We start from the raw sequence: 22,858 nt of genomic DNA on the forward strand, positions 1-22,858 counted from the left end.
GTACTACGTCTGTCAATGAGCTTAAGAGAAAAGGATTTTACGGTAAGATCTTACAAAAATCCATTTTTCTCTATCGCTCATTGACAGACGTAGTCTTCTTGATTCTCAAGAGCTGGGACATCCAGAAGCAGTGCCACAAATGAGGGGTGGGATTGACAAAATCAAATCCAATCTAGAAGGCCCAACCGGTGCCAAACTAGAAGTTTTAAAGGCTCATTATAAACAAAGAATGAGACTAAAGAAAAAATTTTCCAACGGAAAAAAACCCTCGAGGTAGACCACTGGTCTCCTCAAATTGCGGCCTGCAAAACCTTGCGGCCAAACGAGGCATCAGACGATGCCATTACATCAACTTTATAATGTTTAGAAAAGGTATGCACCGACGACCAGGTAGCCGCCTTGCACACCTGGACCACTGACGCCTGATGGCGAAAGGCCCATGACGCACTAAGTGCCCGAGTGGAGTGCGCCTTAACAGGGAACGGGGGCTCCCGACCCTTAATAGAATAAGCCTGCACTACCGTCTGTCTGATCCATCTGGAAATGGTCGCGGCAGATGCAGGCAACCCCTTTTTGGGTCCATCTGGGATCACAAAAAGTGAATCCGTCTTGCGAAACGAGTCTGTCGTTTTCAAGTATACCCTGATCGCCCGGACCACATCCAAGGAGTGTAAAGCAAACTCCCGAGGATGACTGGGCTTAGGACACAGGGAAGGTAATACAATTTCTTCATTTAGATGAAATTCTGAAACCACTTTTGGTAGGAAGGATGGATTCGGACGAAGAACCACCTTATCTCTATGAACCACCAGATATGGTGAACGACAAGATAATGCGGCCAGTTCTGACACCCTGCGTGCAGAAGTAATAGCCACCAAGAAGGCCACCTTCTGGGACAACGTGGGTAGAGGAATCTCCCTAATATCTTCAAAGGGAGGTTTCTGAAGAACCGACAACACTAAATTAAGATCCCAGGGGGGTAACGGCGCGTGCACTGGCGGAGCCAGATGTCGCACCCCCTGGATGAAATTCCGCACCAAGGAATGAGTAGCCAAAGGCTTCTGAAAGAAGATGGCTAATGCTGAGACCTGACCCTTGATAGTACTCAAGGCCAGTTTCTGCTCAACCCCTTGTTGCAGAAAAGCCAATATTCGACTAATCGAATAAGACCGAGGACGGAATCCCAAAGGTTCACACCATGCAATGTAGGACTTCCATGTGCGATGATAAATCTTTCTGGAAGTCGCTTTCCTTGCTTCAACTAGAGTAGGAATAACTGAAGCTGACAAACCTTTGTCCTTCAGCACCTGGGTCTCAATAGCCAGGCCGTTAAAGCCAGCGATCGTAAAGCAGGATGGAAGATCGGTCCCTGAAACAGTAGATCCTCCCTGAGAGGAAGTCTCCACGGGACGTCCGCCACCAGTCTGACAATGTCGGCGTACCAAGCTCGACGAGGCCAATCCGGAGCTACCAGGATTACTGGAATTCCTTCCTCCTCTATCCTGCGAAGAAGTCTTGGCAGTAACGCGAGAGGAGGGAAGGCATATATTAGCTGGTATTGCCCCCACGGGGCGATCAGTGCGTCTGCGGTTTCTGCTAGAGGATCGCGGGAGCGAGCCATGAATCTCTGAACTTTCCTGTTGAATCGTGATGCCAACAGATCCACATCCAGTGTGCCCCACCGTAGGCACAACTGGTGGAAAACGTCTGGATGGAGGGACCATTCCCCCTGATCCAGGGTCTGACGGCTGAGATAATCTGCCTGCCAATTCTCCACCCCCGGAATGAACACCGCAGAGATTGCTGGAACAAATCGTTCCGCCCAGCGAAGAATGCAAGCCACTTCTTTGGCCGCTCGGACACTCTTGGTGCCCCCCTGGTGATTGACATAAGCCACGGCCGTAGCATTGTCCGACTGGATCCGAACCGGGCTGCCCTGGAGCTGCTCGGTCCAGTGAATCAGACAAAGTCTGATCGCTCTCAGTTCCAATACATTTATCGGTAACCTGGATTCTTCCGGGGACCAAAGTCCCTGGACAGATAACTGACCGAGAATTCCTCCCCATCCGGATAGACTGGCATCCGTGGTCACTATCGTCCAATATATTGGCAGAAATGACTTTCCCTGGCTGAGCATCGGAGACCGAAGCCACCAAACCAGAGACTCTCTGGTCTGTTTGCTCAATCGTATCTGATTGTCCAGGGATTCCGGATTCCGATTCCATCTGAGAAGAATCTCTTGCTGAAGAATTCGAGTATGGGACTGGGCAAATGGGACTGCTTTGAATGAAGCCACCATCAACCCCAGAACCCTCATGCAAGTCCGAAGGGAAGACCAGTTGTTGGACAGTAACAACTGGACTGCTGATTGAATCTTACGGAGTTTCCCTACCGGAAGAAAAACTCTTGTCCTGACTGTGTCTAGGATTAGACCCAGATATTCGAGCCTCTGGGTGGGAACCAGAAATGACTTTTGCTGGTTCACCAGCCACCCGAATTCCTGTAAAGAAATCATAGTAATTTCTATGTTTTGTAGCAAGGTCTGAGGAGACTCTGCATGAAGCAGAAGATCGTCTAGGTAACCAAGAATCGATATACCTCTTTGGCGCAGAAGTGCCAACATTGGGGCCAACACCTTTGTGAAGACCCGCGGAGCCGTGGCGAGACCGAAAGGTAACGCCACAAACTGATAGTGGTTCTCCTCTACGGAAAAGCGTAGAAACCGCTGATGTCCTGCGAAAATGGGAATGTGAAGATAGGCGTCCTTGATGTCTATGGACGCTAGGACATCCCCTGGATGCAGGAAGGCTGCTACCGTGCGAATGGACTCCATTCTGAATCTTCTTATGACGAAAGAATTGAGTGCTCTTAAGTCCAGAATTGGACGTACTTTGCCCTCTTTCCTGGGTATTGTAAACAGGTTTGAATAAAACCCTTGAAACCGTTCTGTCCAAGGAACGTGGACTACCACTCCTTGTTGTAGTAGATCTGTGACTGCTCTCCGCAGATCTTCTAAACGATCTGAGGATAGTCGGATATTGGAAGGGAAGAATCGCGCCGGTGGGAGAGATCGAAACTCGATCTTGTACCCTGACCTTATGACTTCGCAAACCCATTTGTCCGGGATTCTGGAAAGCCATAGATCCGGGAACCAGCGAAGACGTCCCCCCACCCCAGTTATGGGTGGGGGCGCACCTTCAGGCTTTGGATGGTTTATCTTCAGGTCTGGAGGGGGCGGGCTTTTGCTTGCCCGACCAACGACCCCTGACGCCTCCTGCAGGAGCTTTGGAGGACTTAGTTTTTTCACCCGCTGGACGAAAAAACCTCTTGTGAGCAGAAAAAGAAGGCCCTCGTCTTTGACGAGTTCCTCTACCTTTAAAATTTTGCGGTAAAAAGGTGCTCTTTCCACCGGTGAGATCCTTAATGATCTCATCTAAGTTGGCTCCAAATAGACGCTCTCCTGAAAAGGGGATATTAGCCAATGCTTTTTTGGAACCTTGGTCGGCTAACCAACCTTTTAGCCACAGTGTACGCCTGAGAACCACTGCTGAGACTGATGCTCGCGCCATTAATGGAGTGGCGTCTAACGCCGCATCACACACAAACTGTAACCCCTGTATCATTTGTTCCAACAAATCTGATACCGCCTGAGGGACTTCTTCTAAGTCCCGGCGTAACCACTTGGTCCATTCAGTTACAGCCTGCGAAACCAGACCAATAGCTATTATAGGTCTGAAAGCTGATCCAATCAAGGAAAACATGGTGCGAGACATAGCTTCTATCTTGCGATCCACTGGATCTTTAAAAGACGGAGCGTCTTCTAAAGGAATAACCGTGGCTTTATTCAATCTAGCAATTGGTGAATCCACCACAGGTGGTTCTGTCCATTTCTTAATAAGGGTTTCCTCAAACGGATAACGCCTGTCAATGCGTTTAGAAATAGTAAAAGTGCGTTTTGGCAGACGCCATTCTTCTTCGATTGGATTGCCAAAACATTTGGGCAATGGAAAAACCTTCGCCACTTTGATGCGTTTTTTAGTCCCAAAAGGGATTTCAGTTTCAGCTATTTCCGATGGAATACCCTGTAACCTTAAGGTCTCTTGAATAGATACAATGAGTGCGTTTACCAACGCTTCCTCTCGGGCTATGGCGGATGCCGAAACATCCTCCTCACTGTCTGAAGAGACAGGACCCGAGACACCAATACCAGATGAAGTACCTGCAACTGCAGAAATAGGCTCAGAGTCTGAATCCGAGGTTTCAGATAATAAGGGGTTAGGCGGGGGTCGCTTTCTTGCGCCCTGTCCCTGACAAGCCACTTCCACCCGGGACACAAAAGTTTCCATAATAGCTGACAATGATTCAATTGTCAATGGGGTGCTGGAGGATCCCGCAGACCCCTCGAGGGGATCCGGAGGAGATACATGAGTGGCAGGGTCCATGTTAATACAGGACACCTTTGCCAGCAAAACAAAAAACTTTTTTTTTTTTTTTTTTTTTTGTGTGTCTCCCCCTAGCGCAATAGCGCCCCTCAGAGTACCTGCTTCTCGATCCCAGAGAGAGAGAGAGAGGGACCCCCAAGGCTCACCAACCGATGCAGTGCAGTTTCCAACCAACTGCAGTCAGCGTCTGTCTTACACAGACTGGAAGGAGCTGTTTGCTTCTTCCCGGGTAGAAGGCGTGGCTCCGCCCCCTGTGTACGCCTTCCGGCGTTCCCAGCCCTCCACGAGGAAGCTGGGCTCACAAAACATGGCCGCCCCCATAGAAGAGACATAAGACTCCAAAAACATGGCGGCCGGCGTGACCTGAGGACATGCATGCATTCGGTCTACGGCAAAATGGCGGCGGACCGCCGATATCGTCTTCCCAGCACATCCACCTGCACTCTGCTAAGAGGTGATATATGGATCTACAGAGATACACTACACATAAGGTAGGATTATACCTCCTATGTCTGCTGTAATGTTACAGTCTGCTGGGTAGAGTGTTAGCTCTTGAACCAAGTCCACTTCCCACAAACACATGCTGTATTACAAGGGGGACTTGTAAGTATCAGATATATACTGACCATATATGGAGGGGCCCATAATACATACTGCCTCATAATGAGGAAAAAAGGGAACGTTTACTCACCATACCGAACCGACAGGCACCCTCTCTTCACAATACCCTCTCCACCGGGGTGGGGGTTTGTGGACACCTCGACTCTCTGGTACCTGGCGTCCAAGCGAGACTATTAACTCGCAAAGTCAGTCCCTTCACTGGGACTCCGTCGCGGCCGACCCAGCGCGGAGCTCTGGTCTGCACGCGCTCGTAGGCAGAAACCGGGGTGACCACTGGATCTCAACATCCAGCCCGTCGCCCGGCCCCGCATACTTACTTGAATATGTCGCGGCCGACCAAGCGCAATGCCATGGTCTGCGCGCGCTCGTAGGCCGGCTGGGGTGACCACAAGTGTCGCCCAGTCCGCCATTTTTGCTTGAAGATCTCACAGGAAAAAACACTGGAGAAAACTACCTAAAAAATGTCTTTTTCTTAAAGAAAAAAAGTCTTGCCAGGACCAAAAGATCCCAGCAAGGAACTTAGGTCCTTACTCCTGACTAGACAGAAAAAAACTGATTCCCTGTAGCAGAGAGAGGGAGGATATACCCTCAGGGACTGCCCCTAAGGTGGAGCCAGAACGTTTTGTCTTTCTGCCTAGTCCTACTCCTGCGGAGACAACATAACCCAGCTCTTGAGAATCAAGAAGACTACGTCTGTCAATGAGCGATAGAGAAATGGATTTACTGTAAGTGCAAAAATTTAATTTTCTCTTTCGTTCATCGACAGACACAGCACTCCATAAATCATAACTACTGGGATCTCCAAAAGCAGTGCCAAAAGGAAAATGAGGAGTGTGTAAAATATTTCAAGGCTAAACATAAGTGCCCTAACTAGGACACAGGAGCCTAACAGGTTCACATGAGTGCTGAAAAATAAAAATTTAAAGAAAAACACCCCTCAAGAGGTAACAGCCCTTCTTAAACAGCAGCCTGCAAAACTTTGCGGCCAAAAGAAGCATCCGCAGATGCCAAAGTATCTACTTTGTAGAAATTGGTGAAAGAGTGCACCGACGACAAGGTGGCAGCCTTGCAAACCTGAGATATTGACGCTTGGTGAAAGAAGGCCCAGGAAGTACTCAGCGCCTGAGTAGAATGCATCGTGACAGGGAAAGGAGGAACCTGACCTTTAATAGAATAGGCCTGAGTTACTGTCTCTCTGATCTATCTGGAGATGGTAGAAAGAAACAGCCAGCCCTTTCCTTGGTCCTTCTGTAACCACAAAAAGCAAGTCTGACCTCCGAAAGGACTCCGTAGTTGCCAGATACACCCGAATTGCTCGAACCATATCCAAGGTATGCAAAGCAAATTCTTTGGGTTGAGCCAGCTTGGGACACAAGGAAGGCAACACAATGTCCTCATTCAAATGCCAGTCAGAGACAACTTTGGTAAGGAATGACAAACAACCACCTTATCTCTATGAACCACTAGATATGGACTATGACGGGATAATGCCGGCAACTTTGATACCCTATGGGCAGAGGTAATAGCCACCAAGAATGCCACCTTCTGGGACAACATATGCAAGGAGAACCGAGAGTACCAAGTTTAAATTCCCGTGGCGGCAAAAGAGACCACACAGGTGAAGCCACAAGTCAAACCCCCTGAATGAAGGTACGATCTAGAGTGCATGGCTAGGGGTCACTGAAAGAAGAGTGCTAAGGCAGACACCTGGCCCTTGATGGTACTCAAGGCCAACTTCTGCTCAAAGCCCTGTTGAAGAAAGATCAAGATCCAAGCCACAGAAAAGGAGCGAGGATGAGCGCCAATCGACTCACACCAAGAATGGTACGCTTTTCACGTATGATGGTGTATCTTGCTGCAAGTCGACTTCCTCACATTCACCATAGTACGGATCACTGATCCAGACAAACCTCTATCCCTCAGTACCTGGCTTTCAATAGCTAAGCCAATAAAACTAGTGACTGTAAAGCAGGATGGTTGATCAGCCCTTGGGACAACTGGTCTTCTCTAAGAGGAAGCCCCCAAAGAATGTTTACAGCCATCAGAATGATTTGAAGATCCTCGCCCTTGATTCCTCGCAGGAATTGCAGAAGAAGCTTGATCCGAGCAGGATACTGGACTTACTGTGCCCCCGGGACACATGCAGCGTCTGCCAAAGGAACCCGTGACCTTGGCGCAAACCTCGGCCTTCTTCTGTGGAGCCAAACCTGCTAAAGGAGCTGCATGCAGGTCATGTAGGTCTGTGTAAACAGAACTATCTTAAAGGTGAATACCACCACCACTGAAACAGAAAGTTTGGACAGCACAGGAGCTGTATCCAAAGCTGCATCACAAATAAACTGCAACCCCTGGACCAACTGGTCCGCTAAATCAACATAAGCAGTGGGAACCTGCTCACACCCCAGGCCCTGCCGCAAAAGCTTGGCCAATTCAGTTAGGGTCTGAGACACTGGGGTAAGGCCAAGACTGGCCAAAATGCCGAACCAGCCATAGTAAACATGCTGCGTGCCACAGCTGACAGTCTGCTCTACTGTCAGCCGGGTCTTTAAAAGGACAGGGATTCCTCTACTGGGATCATGGTTGCTTTATTCAACGTGGAAACCGGAGTGTCCACTTTGTAATTCCTCAAAGGGGTAATGTACTGAGAAAATTCCTTATATTCCTTATAGATAAACCTGTCAAAATAAGGAAGATAAGGAAACACCTTAGCTGTGCAAGGTGACGTTTGTGTACCAAAAGAGACAGCCATGTATGTGGCCACGTCAGCCACATTCTCCATTTTTAAAGTCTCACACACTGCAGTAATAAGTGCGTCCACCAGCGTTTTCTCATTCCCTGCTGTGACTGTGGAGATATCATCCTATCAGACGGATCGGGAGGCGTGATATCAAGTCCCTCTGGATTGGCCACATCCACTGGGGCACCAGGCTCAGAATCGGATGAGACAGACTGAGCAGGAGCAGGCGGGGGGACGCTTCCTCCAAGGCCTTTGCCTACACGCCACTTCCAGCGGTGATACCAAGGACTGTAAGACTGCCTTAAGCGCAACAATGGAGAGCTGGGGTTTTCCCAATGACCTGTCACCTCCATAAGGGGGTCAGTGGGGAGATGTGACCCTGAGGCTCCATCAGGATAAGGGAGACCACGTAGCACAAAAAAGTATTTTGTCACCACTAAGGATCCCCCTATGCTCAGGGCACCTATTAGCAGAGAGAGAGAGAGAGAGAGAGAGATAAAAGGGACCCCCAAGGACTCTACCAGCCGGAGGAACGCTGCAATTCGGAGCAAGCAATGGCCATAAGTGCCATGCGATTCATATATCCCAGGGAAAGGAAGAGGAGAAAGAGGAGGAAGAGGAAGAGCCCTGGCATCTCCACGAGGCTCTGGCTGTCTCCAGTGTCCCGCCTAAGGGAAAATGGCCACCATGATATCATCAAGCTACACAAACATGGCCGTCGGCCAGAGACCGGCCAAACCAAAGCAAAATGGCCACCGTGACTTCATCAGACTTCTTAAACACGGCCGCCGGCAGCTCGAGACGCCGAAGCATGCTGTCAGGGAATCTACCCTGCACCCTATGCACCGCTGCACACTCTGCAAGGGAACCCCCCCCTGAAGGTACTGTATTTGCCAGGGACACTCTGCACCGCTCTTGCACAGGGACCCTCCCTGCACTATACCCACACTGCACCAACCAGTAGGGCATGCACCTTGGAGTCTCCTATACTGGGACCCTTCCATACTACCAATGCAGGACACACACTAACCCAGAACCCTTACAGATGGGGTATTCAGGGGGAGATCCCAGGGGTCTTCGCTGCATCCTCTGCCCTGGGACCCCTGCCAGACTCCAGGACATTCACGGGGGGGGGGCTCAGTTCAAATGAGGGACTTTAGGATGGGGGGGGGGAGGGAACCAGCAGGCAGGCCCGACCATCCCAGGAGGTTACCAGCATCCACCCCAAAACTGCCCAAAGGGGAGAGGGAGGACTGTACTTATCCTTCCATGGTGCGGATGACGCTCCAGACAGAACTCCTTGCCACCGAAGCGGGGGGAGCTATCGGCCAAGGGAACGCTGCGACCCGGAACAGCGCACGGTCGTATGAGACCCTGCGAGATGTTTACATCCCCCGGAACATCATATGGTTACACAAACATGGTCGCCAATCGGAGACCAGCCAGACTAAGGGAAAATGGCCACCATCAGCTACAAACACTGACGCATGCTGCCAGGATCTTTCCTGCACCCTCTGCAAGGGGACGCCCCCCTCAAGCTGGGACACACATTTAGGGGAGACTCTGCTTTGCACTCTGCACTGGGACCCCCCTGCACTATACGCACACTGCAGCACCTACCCAGCAAGGCATGCACCTGGGGGTCTCCTACACTGGGACCCCTCCAGACTACAAGGGCGGGACACACACCATTCCAGGACCCTTACAGAGTGGGGAAAGCGGGGGAGACCCCAGGGGTCTCTACTGCATTCTCTGCCCTGGGACCCTCACCAGACTCTAGGTCCAGATGGGGGGATGAGAGTGGGGGAAGCCCAGCTTAGTGAGGGATTTAAGGATGGGAGAAAGGAACCTGCAGGCAGGTCTGACCATCCCTGGAGGTAACCCCTGTTCACCCCAAACAAAACCATCAAAACGGGAGGGGACTGTACTTACCCTTCTATGGTGCGGGCAATGATCCAGACACCTAGAGCAGAGAGGTGGGGGTTATATACCAGCTGAGGTTGGCCCTTGTGCGTAGCCAGGTGTTTTTTGTTCTGCCTAGTAGGGATCGACCAATTATCGGCAAGGCCGATATATCAAGGGCCGATATGCACTTTCCCCCCGATATATTGGAATCGGCCCCGGCAGTTAACAATATTGTCGGGACGTCATTGCATATGTTGCGCCACGCGCCTCCACGCACTGGGACAGCTTCTGCCTTCTTAGGCCACCTCCCTCAGCCTCGTCTGGAGTCGGGACAGTGAGTGTACACTACAGTCACAGTGCACACTCAGTGTGTTTATCACAGACGCCGCGGCCACATACTGGAGTCGGGACAGTGAGTGATTCTCATACAGTACAGTCACAGTGCACAGTGTGTTTATCACAGCTGCCGCAGCCACATACACCCACCCACAGCTGCCCGATGCCAGCCAGCCACCCACAGGCCTGTACCAGTCAGCCACCACAGGGTGCCAGCCAGCCAGCCACCACAGGGTGCCAGCCAGCCAGCCATAACAGGGTGCCAGGCAAGCATCCAGCCACCCACCCCACAACAGGTTGCCACCAAGCCAGTCACCCAAAACAGGGTGCCACTAAGCCAGCCACCCAAAACAGGGTTCCACCAAGCCATCCACAGCAGGGCAGGGTGACAGCAGCCAGCCATTTTTTTAACCTTATTGTCTCTTTAAAATTGCAATGGAGATGGATGAAGACAGAAAAAGTAAAGAAAAGTGTGGTCTGGGACTATTTCTCGTCTCAACCATCTCCAGGAAAAGCAGCAGTGTGCAACACATGCACAAACAATAGAAGCATGGGACCAGTACCTGCAAAAAACAAAAATACATCAAATCTTTGGGCCCATCTAAGAGTTAATCATATTGAATTATATCATGCAGCACAGAAAAAACAAAATTAATATCAATGTGATTTTGAAATACCTCCACCACTATCCCAGGGCCAGGCAACAATAACAGAAATGTGTCAGAAAAAAACAGGTGTCACTGTCTAGCTACAGATGGAAGATGCCAACTGCTGGACAGAGTAATCACAGAGATGATGGTCACTGATAATCAGCCATTTACAATGGTGTCTGACTCAGGATTTAAGCGGTTGATGTCCATACTTGAGCCAAGGTACACACTGAAGAGTGAGAAGTATTATCGAACTGAAATGCTGGGAAAGATTCACCAAAAGGTCGTTGAGAAAGTAAAGGCTATGCTGCAACCAGAGAATGTTGGCAACTTACTCTCATTCACGACTGACTGCTGGTCAGGAGGAGAACAAACAGAGTCACTAATGAATCTTACATGCCACTTCATTGACAGGGGATGGACAAAAAGGCAATTGGTCTTGAATACAAAACTAATGCAAGGATACCACACTGGGGAGTACAGTAGAGAAATGATTCTAGGCATGCTTAAAAAATGGGGAATCACCAAAGACCGAGTGATGCTTACATAGTTACATAGTTACATAGTAGATGAGGTTGAATAAAGACAATAGTCCATCCAGTTCAACCTGTGTAGGTGTGTGTGGCTGTAATCATCTCACATAGCCTTGAATGTTCTGATCCTTGAGATGTACGTCTAAGAGTCTTTTGAAAGCCACCATACTTCCCGCAGAAACCACCTCTTGTGGTAGAGAATTCCACAATCTTGTAGCCCTCACAGTAAAGAACCCCCCACGTTGCCTGAGGTTAAAACGCTTCTCCTCTAATCGCATTGTATGTCCTCGAGTCCTTGTGCAATCCCTTCGATTGAACAGCTTTTTTTTCTAAGCTGAGATCCCCATTGAGATATTTGTAAAATTGCCATCATGTCCCCCCTCAGGCGTCTCTTCTCCAGGGAGAATAAATCAAGCGATTGCAGACGCTCTTCATAATTAAGGTCCTCCAATCCCCTAATCAGTTTAGTTGCCCTTCTCTGCCCTTCTCCTTCGAGACAGCGGAGCAAACATGCGGAAAGGAATGAGGCTTGCTGATATGTCAGACCTCAGTGTCATGGCACACAACCCCCTCAAACTTTCAGTTTTGATTGATATATGTTTTGAGAAGCATGAAGAGATTAAAAATGTAGTGCTGGCAAGTCTTTTGAATCCTCGATACAAGAACCATGCTTTCTCTTCTGATGATGTATTGGCCAAGGAAAAACAATGGCTGACAGAAGATATTAAACAGGAGGTGCAGGAGGTTTCTGCCGAAAAGACAAGTCCAGAACAGCATTTTTATAATCTGAAAGAGCAGCATGCTGCAAAAACAGAAAAATGTCCAAAAAGATAACAAACAGAAGAGGATCTTCTTCATCGTGGTCGAATTGATCATGACATTTTCAGTGTTTTATTGTGGCCTCATGCGGAGGATTCTTCTGAATCTGCAATAATGAGCCTGGATGATGAACTTCATCTCTATATGAAGGAGCCAGTAATTGACAGAAGAAGTGGTGATCCTCTTTGGTGGTGGAAAGAAAATGAGGCACGCTACAAAAGACTTCTTTTGTTGCGTGCCTCATTTTCTCACGCTAGAAGATACCTTTCTGCTCCTCCTTCCTCTGTACCAAGTGAGCGAGTTTTTTAGTGAAGTGGCAGCAATTTATGAAAAAAACAGAAGCCGTTTAACTGGTGAACATGCTGAAATGTTATGCTTTCTACACTATAATATTGTTCTACTTAACTGGCAGTATTGAAATTATAGTAGTATAGTACTAGTATCCACTCCAATCCATTCCACTGTCTAGCTTTTGTCTAGATTTTTTTCCTAGCAGTTTTTGCACTGCAAAACTGCTAGAAAAAAAGCTAGACAGTGGATTGGAGTCATTGGACTACTGCTGAGTAGTGTGCCACTCACTGCTGCCATAATTTTAAATCACTACTGCATTGCAGTCACTGCAGTAGTGATTTAAAATTACTGCAGTGAGTGAGTGTACTACTGCAGCAGTAGTCCACTGACTCCCCACCGTCTAGCTTTTTTTCTAGCAGTTTTTCACTGACTGCAGTTAGCGATTTAAAATCATTGCAGTGAGTGCACAACTGCAGCGGTAGTCCACTGACTCCAATCCACTGTCTGTTTGTCTAGCTTTTTTTTTCTAGCAGTTTTGCACTGACTGCAGTAGTGATTTAAAATGACTGCATTGATTGCACTACTGCAGCGGTTTATGCATCATTCACAATCAGATGATGTGAAACTGATGCTCCTGCAAGTGCGGTTTCCTATCAGTTTTCATGCAGTTAAGGTATGAAGAACGAGCCCTTAATGTTAAAAATGGTAATAAACATTAACATGTCCAGTAACAGATTTGTGTTGAGAATTGTGTTTATTTTGTAAAACTTTAAATGTTCAAAATTTCGGCTCATATCGGCAGATACGGACAACCAATGGCCAAAATATCGGTATTGGCAACGAAAAAAGGATAGCGGTCGATCCCTACTGCCTAGTCCTCCTCCTGGAGGAGCAATATAGCCCACTAGTTATGATTTATGGAGTACTGTGTCCATCTTTTAACGAAAGAAAAAACAAGTTTCGTCATAATTTTAGGCCAGGATGTATTCTGTTACATGTCTTTGAAAAAAAAAAAAGCTGATAAGTGTATGATAATTGGTTTGTGTGAATGTTAGAGAGTCTACAAGCTAGGCTACGTATCATTGAAAATTGATCAATCCTGATGTACTGGCTACCTAGCTCATTTCTTGAGGCCCTAAAATGTCAGGACAGTACAAATACCCCCCAAATGCCCCCTTTTTGCAACTATGAAAGTCCAAAGTATTTGGTAAGAGGCATAGTGAGTTTTTTGAAGTTGCAATGTTTTGCCCACAATAGTTTGGGTAATTAAGAATTTCTATTTTCCCCACAAAATTGTCATAGTAACAAGTTCTTTCTTACACATGGCATAAACAAACTTGCAATTTCATCCCAAAATATATTCGGATACTCCTCCTGAGTATGGCAATACCACATATGTGAGACTTTTCCACAGCCTGGCCACATACAGAGGCCTAACATCCAAGTAGCACCGTCAGGCGTTCTAAAGGCAAAAATTACACATTTCATTTCCTGAGTACCTATTCCATTTTAAAGACCCTGGAGCACCAGGACAATAGAATTATCCACAAAATGACCCAATTTTTCTAACACATAGCATGTACATAGCAAAAATTACACCCCAAAATACATTCTGCTACTCATCCTGAGTACGGCGATACCACGTATAAGACCTTTACACAGCATGGCCACATAAAGAGGCCCAACATCCAAGTAGCACCGCCAGGCGTTCAAAAGGCATACATTATACATTTCATTTCCTGAGTACCTATCACATTTTTGAAGGCCCTGGATCATTTTTGCCATGTGGACAGATTTGCGCAGATGATTCCTGGGAGAGATGTAGGACAGATGTTGATCACTGGGATGTGGCAGTTGGTCACTGGGATGTGCGCAGAGGATTCCTGGGACAGATGTGTGACAGATGTTGATCACTGGGATGTGGCAGATGACCCCAGACCAATGCGGCAGATGACTCCAGACCAATGTGGCAGATGACCCCCAGACCAATGTGGCAGATGACCCCAGACCAATGTGGCAGATGTGCGCCTGATTATCACGGACAGATGTGCCAGATCACAGACGGCTCTGTGTGAGGAGAAGCAGAGCTGATCGCCTTTATAACGTCTGTGTTTACATTACATGATGGCTGTGATTGGACACAGCAGTCATGTGATCAGGAGGGCCACTCACAGAGCCCTCCTGCCGAGCGGTGTTGCACTGTGTCTGGGGGACACAGACACATTGGGATCACGCAGCTGCGCAGGCACGCAGCCGCAGGATCTCGGTCCTTTTGAAGGACGTTCAGGAACGTCCACTCAGAAGGAGGAAACTCCCACCCGGGCGTATATGTGCAGTGGCCGGGTGGGAGGAGATTAAAATGTCACTAATGCCTCGTACACACGTACCGATCGTCGGCCGAACGATGGGCCGTCTTTTGTCCGAGGGCTGTCGTGTCTGTTGAAAAGTGCAAAAGACTGCACATGAATTTTGTCGGCCAACAACAGCCGACTGCAGAAGTGATGTCATGTGATGGTTAACTTTCCCTGTGTTTTTTCTTTTCTGAGCATGCCCAGTCTTGCAAATCTGCTGTCTGTCGGCCGAAATCTGTACTGACTGGCGAACAATCGGCCGTTCTGGTGTCGGCATACAAAAATTTTAATGCTTGCACGACAGATTCTGTTGGCACGAAAGTGCGCTGTCGGCAGCATCATACTAACAAGCCTACAATCGGCCGATCGGTCGTCGGCCGACAATCTGCACGTGTGTACGGGGCATAAAGCAAAACTTTTTTCCCCTATTTTAGAGAGTACGAGAGGGTTATATCCCCGGTCAGGTTTTTTTTGCCACCTGTATGCTGTTGGAGAAAATTTACTACCTTCACTTCCTGTGAAATAAAAATCCCTACAAAGTGGGGGAACCCCAGGGTGTCACATGGGTCAACAGAACTTGTGTCCCCATTGGAAGATTCCCCCTCCATTACTGTTCTGGTGTCAACCCTAGATTGTAAGCTCTAACAAGCAGAGCCCTCTGATTCCTCCTGTATTGAATTGTATTGTAATGGTACAGTCCGCCCTCATGTTCGAAAGTGTTGCGCAAACTGTTGGCGCTATACAAAACCTGTATAAGAATAATAACCCAAAATTCAGGACTTTCTTTCACTTTTGATAACCGTAATCAGGACAACTTGGAAAGGTAAATCCCTGTAACTGGAACACAAACCACAATAAAAAAGGGACAGGTGCTCTAATCCATGTCCACTCTATCCAAACCAAAGTTTTGCATTTAGTTACACTTTAAAAGGAGTTGTAAAGTCAGAAGGTTTTTTTTTATCTTTATGCATTCTATGCATTAAGATAAAAAGCCTTCTGTGTGCAGCAGCCCACCCCCCCCCCTTAGCCCCCTCCTAATACTTACCTGAGGACCTTCTCTGTCCAGCGATGTCCACGAGTATCTCAGCCATCCGAGATTCTCCCCCCTGATGGGCTGAGACACAGCACCGGCACAGTTGGCTCCCGCTGCGGTCAATCAAAATCAGCTAGTGAATCAGGAAAGAGAGGGGGTGGGGACAGGTCAGGGCTCCGTGGCTTAACAGACACAGGGAACTGTGACTCGGCTCGACACAGGGAGCTGTGACTCTGCTTCGTGTGCCCCCAAAGCAAGCTGCTTGCTGTGGGGGCATCCAACTCATTGCACAGAGCAGGTGAGTAGGACAAGTTTTAATAATAAAAAAATAAATGAAAAAAAACACAACCTTTACGACCACTTTAAGGGTAAAAACAGTAGGTGAGGAGGAAACACCTCATCACCATGTCAAACATACCCTGAAAAGTGATCCACTGATAGACTGCTTTAAAAAGGATGAAGCCAGTGTAAACAAGCCCTAATTGCAACAGTCTGTTTACCATAGTTGTATACCAAGATCTTTAGCAACTTCAGCAAATGAAAAAAAGAAAAAAATGCCAAACTCAAGTTGTCAATGAACCGATAAAAGTACTGAACTGTGTAAAGATAGCATTTGCACTGCTGCTACTTTGTTATTAATATTTTTAACTAAGGATGAGAATTTACTCCACCTTGATCATCAGGTTTTTTGGTCTCAGCAGTAAGCAGGAGCTCATAGGGGTTCTCTTCTTCCCGACTAACATGACCAAGAGCCTTGTGGAAAAACAGAAGAAAAAAAAAAAGTGAAATTGCCCAGGGTTTTGTGCATGCTAGTTTGACAGTTACTGTAAATGCAATAAAAAAGTTCTTCAAAAGGCATGTATAACAGATATCGTTAGATAATCATTTAATTTCACTTTTCCCACCTTCTCACGATGACATTACAGAATGACAATCTAGACTTAACTAAACTTCAATGTTAAACCAGAAACGTACACGGCAGTGTAGGTAGGTAACTTGAAAATGTAGCTAATAATTACTTTCCTTTCTCTTATCACCAAAGGAAAGCAGCACATTAGTAATTATGTGCACTTCTATAATGCAGCACTGACTATTTCGCCAGCAATCCTCGTACTCGGTTCTCAAAGCTGGGCAGATGCTGGAATTTTGCAAGGTCTTATGCAGCGATGACGTACTTAACTCTCCCTCAACAGTAGAGCCAGCTAATCTGGTATCAGCTTCCCTGGTGTTTTAGCAATAAGGCTTTGTACTATCCATGCAAGGGATTTAAAAACAGTGATGGGAGAGTGCTGCAGAGCAAGAAGAGTTGCTTGAAAAAGCTTCCAAAATGGCACTGATTTCAGCAAGAATTTTGCTGCAAAAAAGCACTCTCCTAAGGTCATGAATGCTCTAACACCAATTCACCTTCCTTTATTTATAAATGTGGTTCTGTTGTAATATAAATGTACTGCCCATAGCATCTGAATTACAAGCTGCAACTTACATAGGAATCAGTAAGTAGTATGAAATGTATATTTTCGAGTGGCTCATAAGCAGTTGACAAAAACTATAAACATCTTTTCAAATAGCTACCTAGACATGAATTAAAGCAGTATTAGACCCTAAAGCAAAAAAGTATTCTACTTCAGCTTACTAATCATTAGATGTGGTAGCTGTATCAATTTTATTTTCTTTGGCTTTTTCCTGCGTTGTCACCTGGTGGCCCGCCCAGTAACACACCTACAGTATTAGCGAGACTACACCCTGGAGGAATGAGCCTAGAAAGCACAGCAGACAGCAGCATTGCCAGTCAGGGGGAGGGGGGGTAGTGTTAAATGTATTAGCTAAATGAAGCCAAACTCCAGCATAAACTTAATCAGGTAAAGCAAACTGTTTTTTTTTTCCTTTTGGGATAAAGGTCTTGCCAAGAAAAAAAACCTGATAATTTTAACCACTTCCGGACCGCCTGCCGCATACATACTGCAGTAAGGCGGCCCGGCTGTGCAAAATCGCATACATGTACATGATTTTGTGCACAGGTTTTTGGGGGTGCTAAGCTGAAACACAGATCTCTCTTTTCCTCTAGTACATTCACTCCCAGTACAGTTAGAAAGCACTCCCTAGGAGCACACTTAACCGACACTTGCCCCTAGTGTTAACTCCTTCCCTGCCAGTGTAATTTACACAGTAACAGTGCATTTTTTTTAGCACTGATCACTGTATTGGTGTCACTGGTCCCCAAAAAGTGTCCCTTCGTGTCAAATTTGTCTGCTGCAATGTCGCAGTCCAGCTACAAATCGCTGATCGCCACCATTACTAGTAAAAACAAGAAAAAAAAAAAAAAAAAAGTCATAAATGTATCCCATAGTTTGTAGATGCTTTAACTGTTGCGCAAACCAATCAATATACACTTATTAGGATATTTTTTACCAAAAATATGTAGCAGAATACATATTGGCCTAAATTGATGAAAAAATTTGATTTAAATTTTTTTTTAATGGAAATGTTTTTTATAGCAGAAAGTAAAAAAATGGGATGTTTGACTTACCGTAAAATCCATTTCTCGGATGTTCACTGACGGACACTCACCCGGATATTCATAACCATTGGGTTTTACTGCCCCCTACAGGAGTAGGACACTAGGCAAAAAATAATTCTGGCTACACCAATAGGCAGTCCCAGGTGATATACTCCCTCTCTCTGCTATAGGCACTCAGTTTTGTTACAAGCAGTGTCAGGAGAATTTTAACTCCACAGAGGGGCGGGTGCTGTGTCCATCAATGAACATCAGAAAAAATGGATTTTACGGTAAGTCAAAAATCCCATTTTCTCTTTTGTTCATTGATGGACACAGTTCCTGATATTCATGACCATTGGGACGTCCCAAAGCAATGTTAAACATGAGGGATGGGAACAACAAAAAAATTCCCAAGGCTAAACATTAGCCAACCAGGCAACAGGAGCTCAACCAAACAACTGAAGCCCACCTGAAAATAACACACCCTCAAAGAGGATCACGTCCTCTTAAACAGCAGTCTGCAAAACCGTGCAGCCAAAAGAAGCATCCCCAGATGCCAAACACATCCACTTCATAAAACTTTGTAAAAGTGTAAATGTGTGCACTGACGACCAGGTGGCTGCCTTACTAACCTGCATCACTGACGCCCAACGACAGAAAGCCCAGGAGGCACTAAGCGCCCTTTAAGAATGTGCCTTGACAGGGAAAGGAGGAAACTAACTGATGGAATAGGCCTGAACCACCATCTGAAAATGGTCACAGAGAAAGCAGGCAACCCGTTTCGAGGTCCATCCGTGAGCAAAAAGTCTGACTTCCTAAAAAACTCTGTAGCTGCCAGGTACACCCTAATTGCCCAGACCACATCCAAGGCATGCAAGGCAATTTCCTTCGGATGTTTAGGCCTGGAGCACAGGGAAGGCAACACAATGTCTTCATTCAAATGAAAATCAGAGACAACCTTTGGAAGGAATGACGGACAGGGGTGAAGAACCACCTTAACCCTGTGAATCACCAGGTAAGGTGAACGTCAGGATAACGCAGCCAGTTCCGACACCCTGCACACAGAGGTGATAGCCCCTAAAAAGGCCACCTTCTGGGACAGCGTAAGCAGTAATTCTGAAGATTTCCAAAAGGGAGGCTTCTGTAGAGCTGAAAGCACAAAATTAAGATCCCAAGGTGGCAACGAAGCCCGCACTGGAGGAACCAAACATCAGACACCCTGAAGAAAATGGTACGCACCAGGGAGTGTGGGGCCAAAGGTCGCTGGAAGAAAACAGCCAAAGCCGACACCTGGCCCTTGATGGTACTCAAGGCCAATTTTTGTTCAACCCCCCGTTGAAGGTAGGTTAATATTTCATCCACCAAGAAGGAGCAAGAAAGAACCCCAAGAGACTCCCACCACGCAATGTACGTCTTGCACGTACGATGGTACATCTTCCTAGTTTTCAACAGTGTAGGAATCCCTGACTCTGATAAACCCCTATCCTTTAGCACCTGGCGCTCAACAGCCAAGCCGTCAAAGCCTGCGACTGTAAAGCAGGATGGAAGATCGGTCCTTGGGACAGCAGATCCTCCCTGATAGGAAGCTGCCAAGTAACGTCGGCGACCAGCCGCACCAGATTGGCGTACCAAGCCAGGCGAGGCCAGTCCGGAGCCACTAAGATGACGGGAATTCCCTTTTACCGCGATCCTGCATAGAAGTCTTGATAGAAGCTTGAGAGGAGGGAAGGCGTAAATCAGATGATACTGACCCCACGCGGCCACCAGCGTTCACCAGAGTATTTCTTGACAGAGCCACAAACCTCTGCACCTTTCTGTTGAGCCAAGACGCCAACAGATCCACCTCGGGGGTGCCCCACCGGAGATACAGCTGATGAAACACCTCCGGATGAAAGGACCACTCCCTGTTGTTCAACGCCTGCCGACTGAGGTAATCGGCCTGCCAGTTTTCCAAATTTTTAAATTTTCCTGGGAATGCGCACGGCGGAGAGGGCTGGAATGAACCTTAGAATGCCGGCTACCTCCAAAGCCACCAGAATACTTCTTGTGCCCCCTTGGTGATTGACATAAGCCATGACCGAGGCATTGTCCAATTGAATGCGCACTGGACAACCTTGAAGACGATCTGTCCAATGATTCAGACACATTCTGATTGCTCGGAGTTCCAAGACATTGATCGGGAGTCTGGACATATCCAGCGCCCAGATCCCCTGAGAAGAATGCTTGCCGAGGACACCTCCCCAGCTGGACAGGCTTGCATCCATGGTGACCACTGTCCAATACAAGGGGAGGAAGGATTTTCCCAGCCAAAGCGCCGGAGAACGAAGCCACCATACCAGGGACTCCTCCTTCACCCGACTCAGTCGGATCTGATTGTCCAGAGACTGCGGAGTCTTGTCCCCTTTGGTCAGAGTTTCCCTTTGCAGGGACCTCGTATGGAACTGTGCCAACGGAACCGTAGACAACATAAGGCCCAGTACCCGCATACAAGTCCAGAGGGTAGGGCTGGGCGATTTTGCCTAAAAAAAATTCTTTGATTTTTAAAGAAAAATTCGAGTTTCGATTCGATTTTCGTTTTTTTTTCCAATGCACTTAAAAAATGACTGCAGAGTCTGGAGGGAGGATTGAGGAGAAGGGGAAGCGCTGTATATGTGTGTCTGACTCTGACGGACCACCGCCGCGCCTGGATGCGACGTCAGCTGCGGGCGGTGCATCTGTACAGGGGCTGCGCTGTGATAGGTACAGTCCAGAGAACGAGTCCACAGTAACCGGCCACCTTTTTTAATTTGACTTTGAAACAATTTTTTCAAACTAGTTTTTTCTACAATACTTTTTCTGCCTTGTGCAGCCACCGAACTCCCCAGTAACGGACCACCGCCGCGCCTGGATGTGACGTCAGCTGCGGGGCGGGCGGTGCGTCTGTACAGGCCGGGGCTGCGGTGCGCTGTGATAGGTACAGTCTCCCCGGCCTGGATGTGACGTCAGCTGCGGGGCGGGCGGTGCGTCTGTACAGGCCGGTGTTGTAAAATTTTGTCGGACCCATGAATAAAAAAATCGGACCTCGTCACTTCCGGTGACAGAGCATCACAAAACAGCTGATAGGAGTCGTCCGTGCGCATGCGCAGAAGACATTTTTCGAGGTTTGGAAAAATAATAACAGAGAGCGGACAGCTGATTGAGAGGAGGCGGGGCTGAGGTGCGACGGAGGACACCGCCGCGTCATCGAGACATTAGGGACAGAGGCACATATGCAGAGCTGGCGGAGGAGGCGGGATGGAGGTGCGGCCGTGTAATAAATGCAGGGCTTAAGCGACTCCTTCTGTTTTATTATCTTTAGTAATTATCGTATTATTTATCCTTAGGATTTCATTACATTTAGTATTTCTTATTTTGTATTATAGAAATACTAAATGTTATGAAATCCTAAGGATAAATAATACGATAATTGCTAAAGATAATAAAACAAGGAGTCGCTAAAGTCCTGCATTTATTACACGGCCGCACCTCCGTCCCGCCTCCTCTATTCAGCTCTGCAGATGACGCGGCGGTGTCTTCCGTCCCACCTCAGCCCCGCCTCCTCTCATTCAACTGCCCGCTAGGTGTTATAAGTTTACCAAACCAAGATAATGTCTTGTGCGCATGCGCACTTGAGACTCCCATCACCGGAAGTGACGAGGTCCGATTTTTTCACGGGTCCGAGAAAATTTTAGAACACCGGGGCTGCGGCGCGCTGTGATAGGTAAAGTCTCCCCGGCCTGGATGCGACGTCAGCTGCCGGGAGAGGAAGCGGGCGGTGCGTCTGTACAGGCCAGGGGCTGTGATAGGATAGGCACCTATCCTATCACAGCCCCTGGCCTGTACAGACGCACCGCCCGCTTCCTCTCCCGGCAGCTGACGTCACATCCAGGCCGGGGAGACTTTACCTATCACAGCGCGCCGCAGCCCCGGCCTGTACAGACGCACCGCCTGAAAAAGCACAGGCAGGGCACTGGAAAAGTCACCAGGTGCAATCCTGTACTGAAATGGCATGATACAGTGTAATCCATTAGGATCACAGCTTTGTATCATGTAATTTCTGTATTTACACTTTTGAATTTGCTGCCAGTTCCACCCCCCTGCGTCGCAACGCTTGCAGGGAAGGGAACCGGAAGTGCCGGCACTCGGCCGTGCACAGAGTGGGGAGAGAGTGTGAGGACGCCGGGGGGGGAATCGCAGGGAAGGTGAGTAACATTCTGGGGTAATCCCGAGTGTGGCTCGGGGTTACCGCTTTTGGTACTGAAAGTTAACCCCGAGCCACACTCAGGAATACCACCAGGGGGGTAATGATGTCATCCAGGGTAGCTCCAAACAGGCGGTCTCCTTGAAAAGGAAGATCAGTTAAGGCCTTTTTTGAAGTCTGATCCGCAGACCAGCACTTGAGCCAAAAAACACGCTGAAGGACCACTGCCAAAACAGAGGCGAGCCATCAGGGGAGCCGCATTCAAAAGAGGCATCACAGATAAACTGCAGCCCCTGGACCAGCTGGTCTGCCATCTCAGACAAAGGCAGGGGGGAGCTGTTCCCCCCTCCAGGTCACAGTGTAGGAGCCCCCTTGGGGGGACAATTCTATCAATATAGGCAGGGATAGGAAACCCCTTTGCCGC

The 22,858-nt window shown here is 47.9% G+C and overlaps 1 protein-coding gene across 4 annotated transcripts in view; it reads right to left on the reverse strand.

The window, feature by feature from the left end:
- Window positions 1-22,858, reverse strand: part of ANKS1A (ankyrin repeat and sterile alpha motif domain containing 1A) — a 209,618-nt gene that overhangs the window by 107,397 nt on the left and 79,363 nt on the right. For all 4 annotated transcript variants that reach the window (XM_082245969.1, XM_082245970.1, XM_082245968.1 and 1 more), the window contains one exon: window positions 16,390-16,471. In XM_082245969.1, coding sequence (XP_082102095.1) covers window positions 16,390-16,471 — 82 coding nt within the window. The remainder of the gene's footprint in view (window positions 1-16,389; window positions 16,472-22,858) is intronic.

The sequence above is a fragment of the Pelophylax lessonae genome (assembly GCF_965119305.1).
Source record: "Pelophylax lessonae genome assembly, chromosome: 2".
NCBI classification, from domain to species: Eukaryota; Metazoa; Chordata; class Amphibia; order Anura; family Ranidae; genus Pelophylax; species Pelophylax lessonae.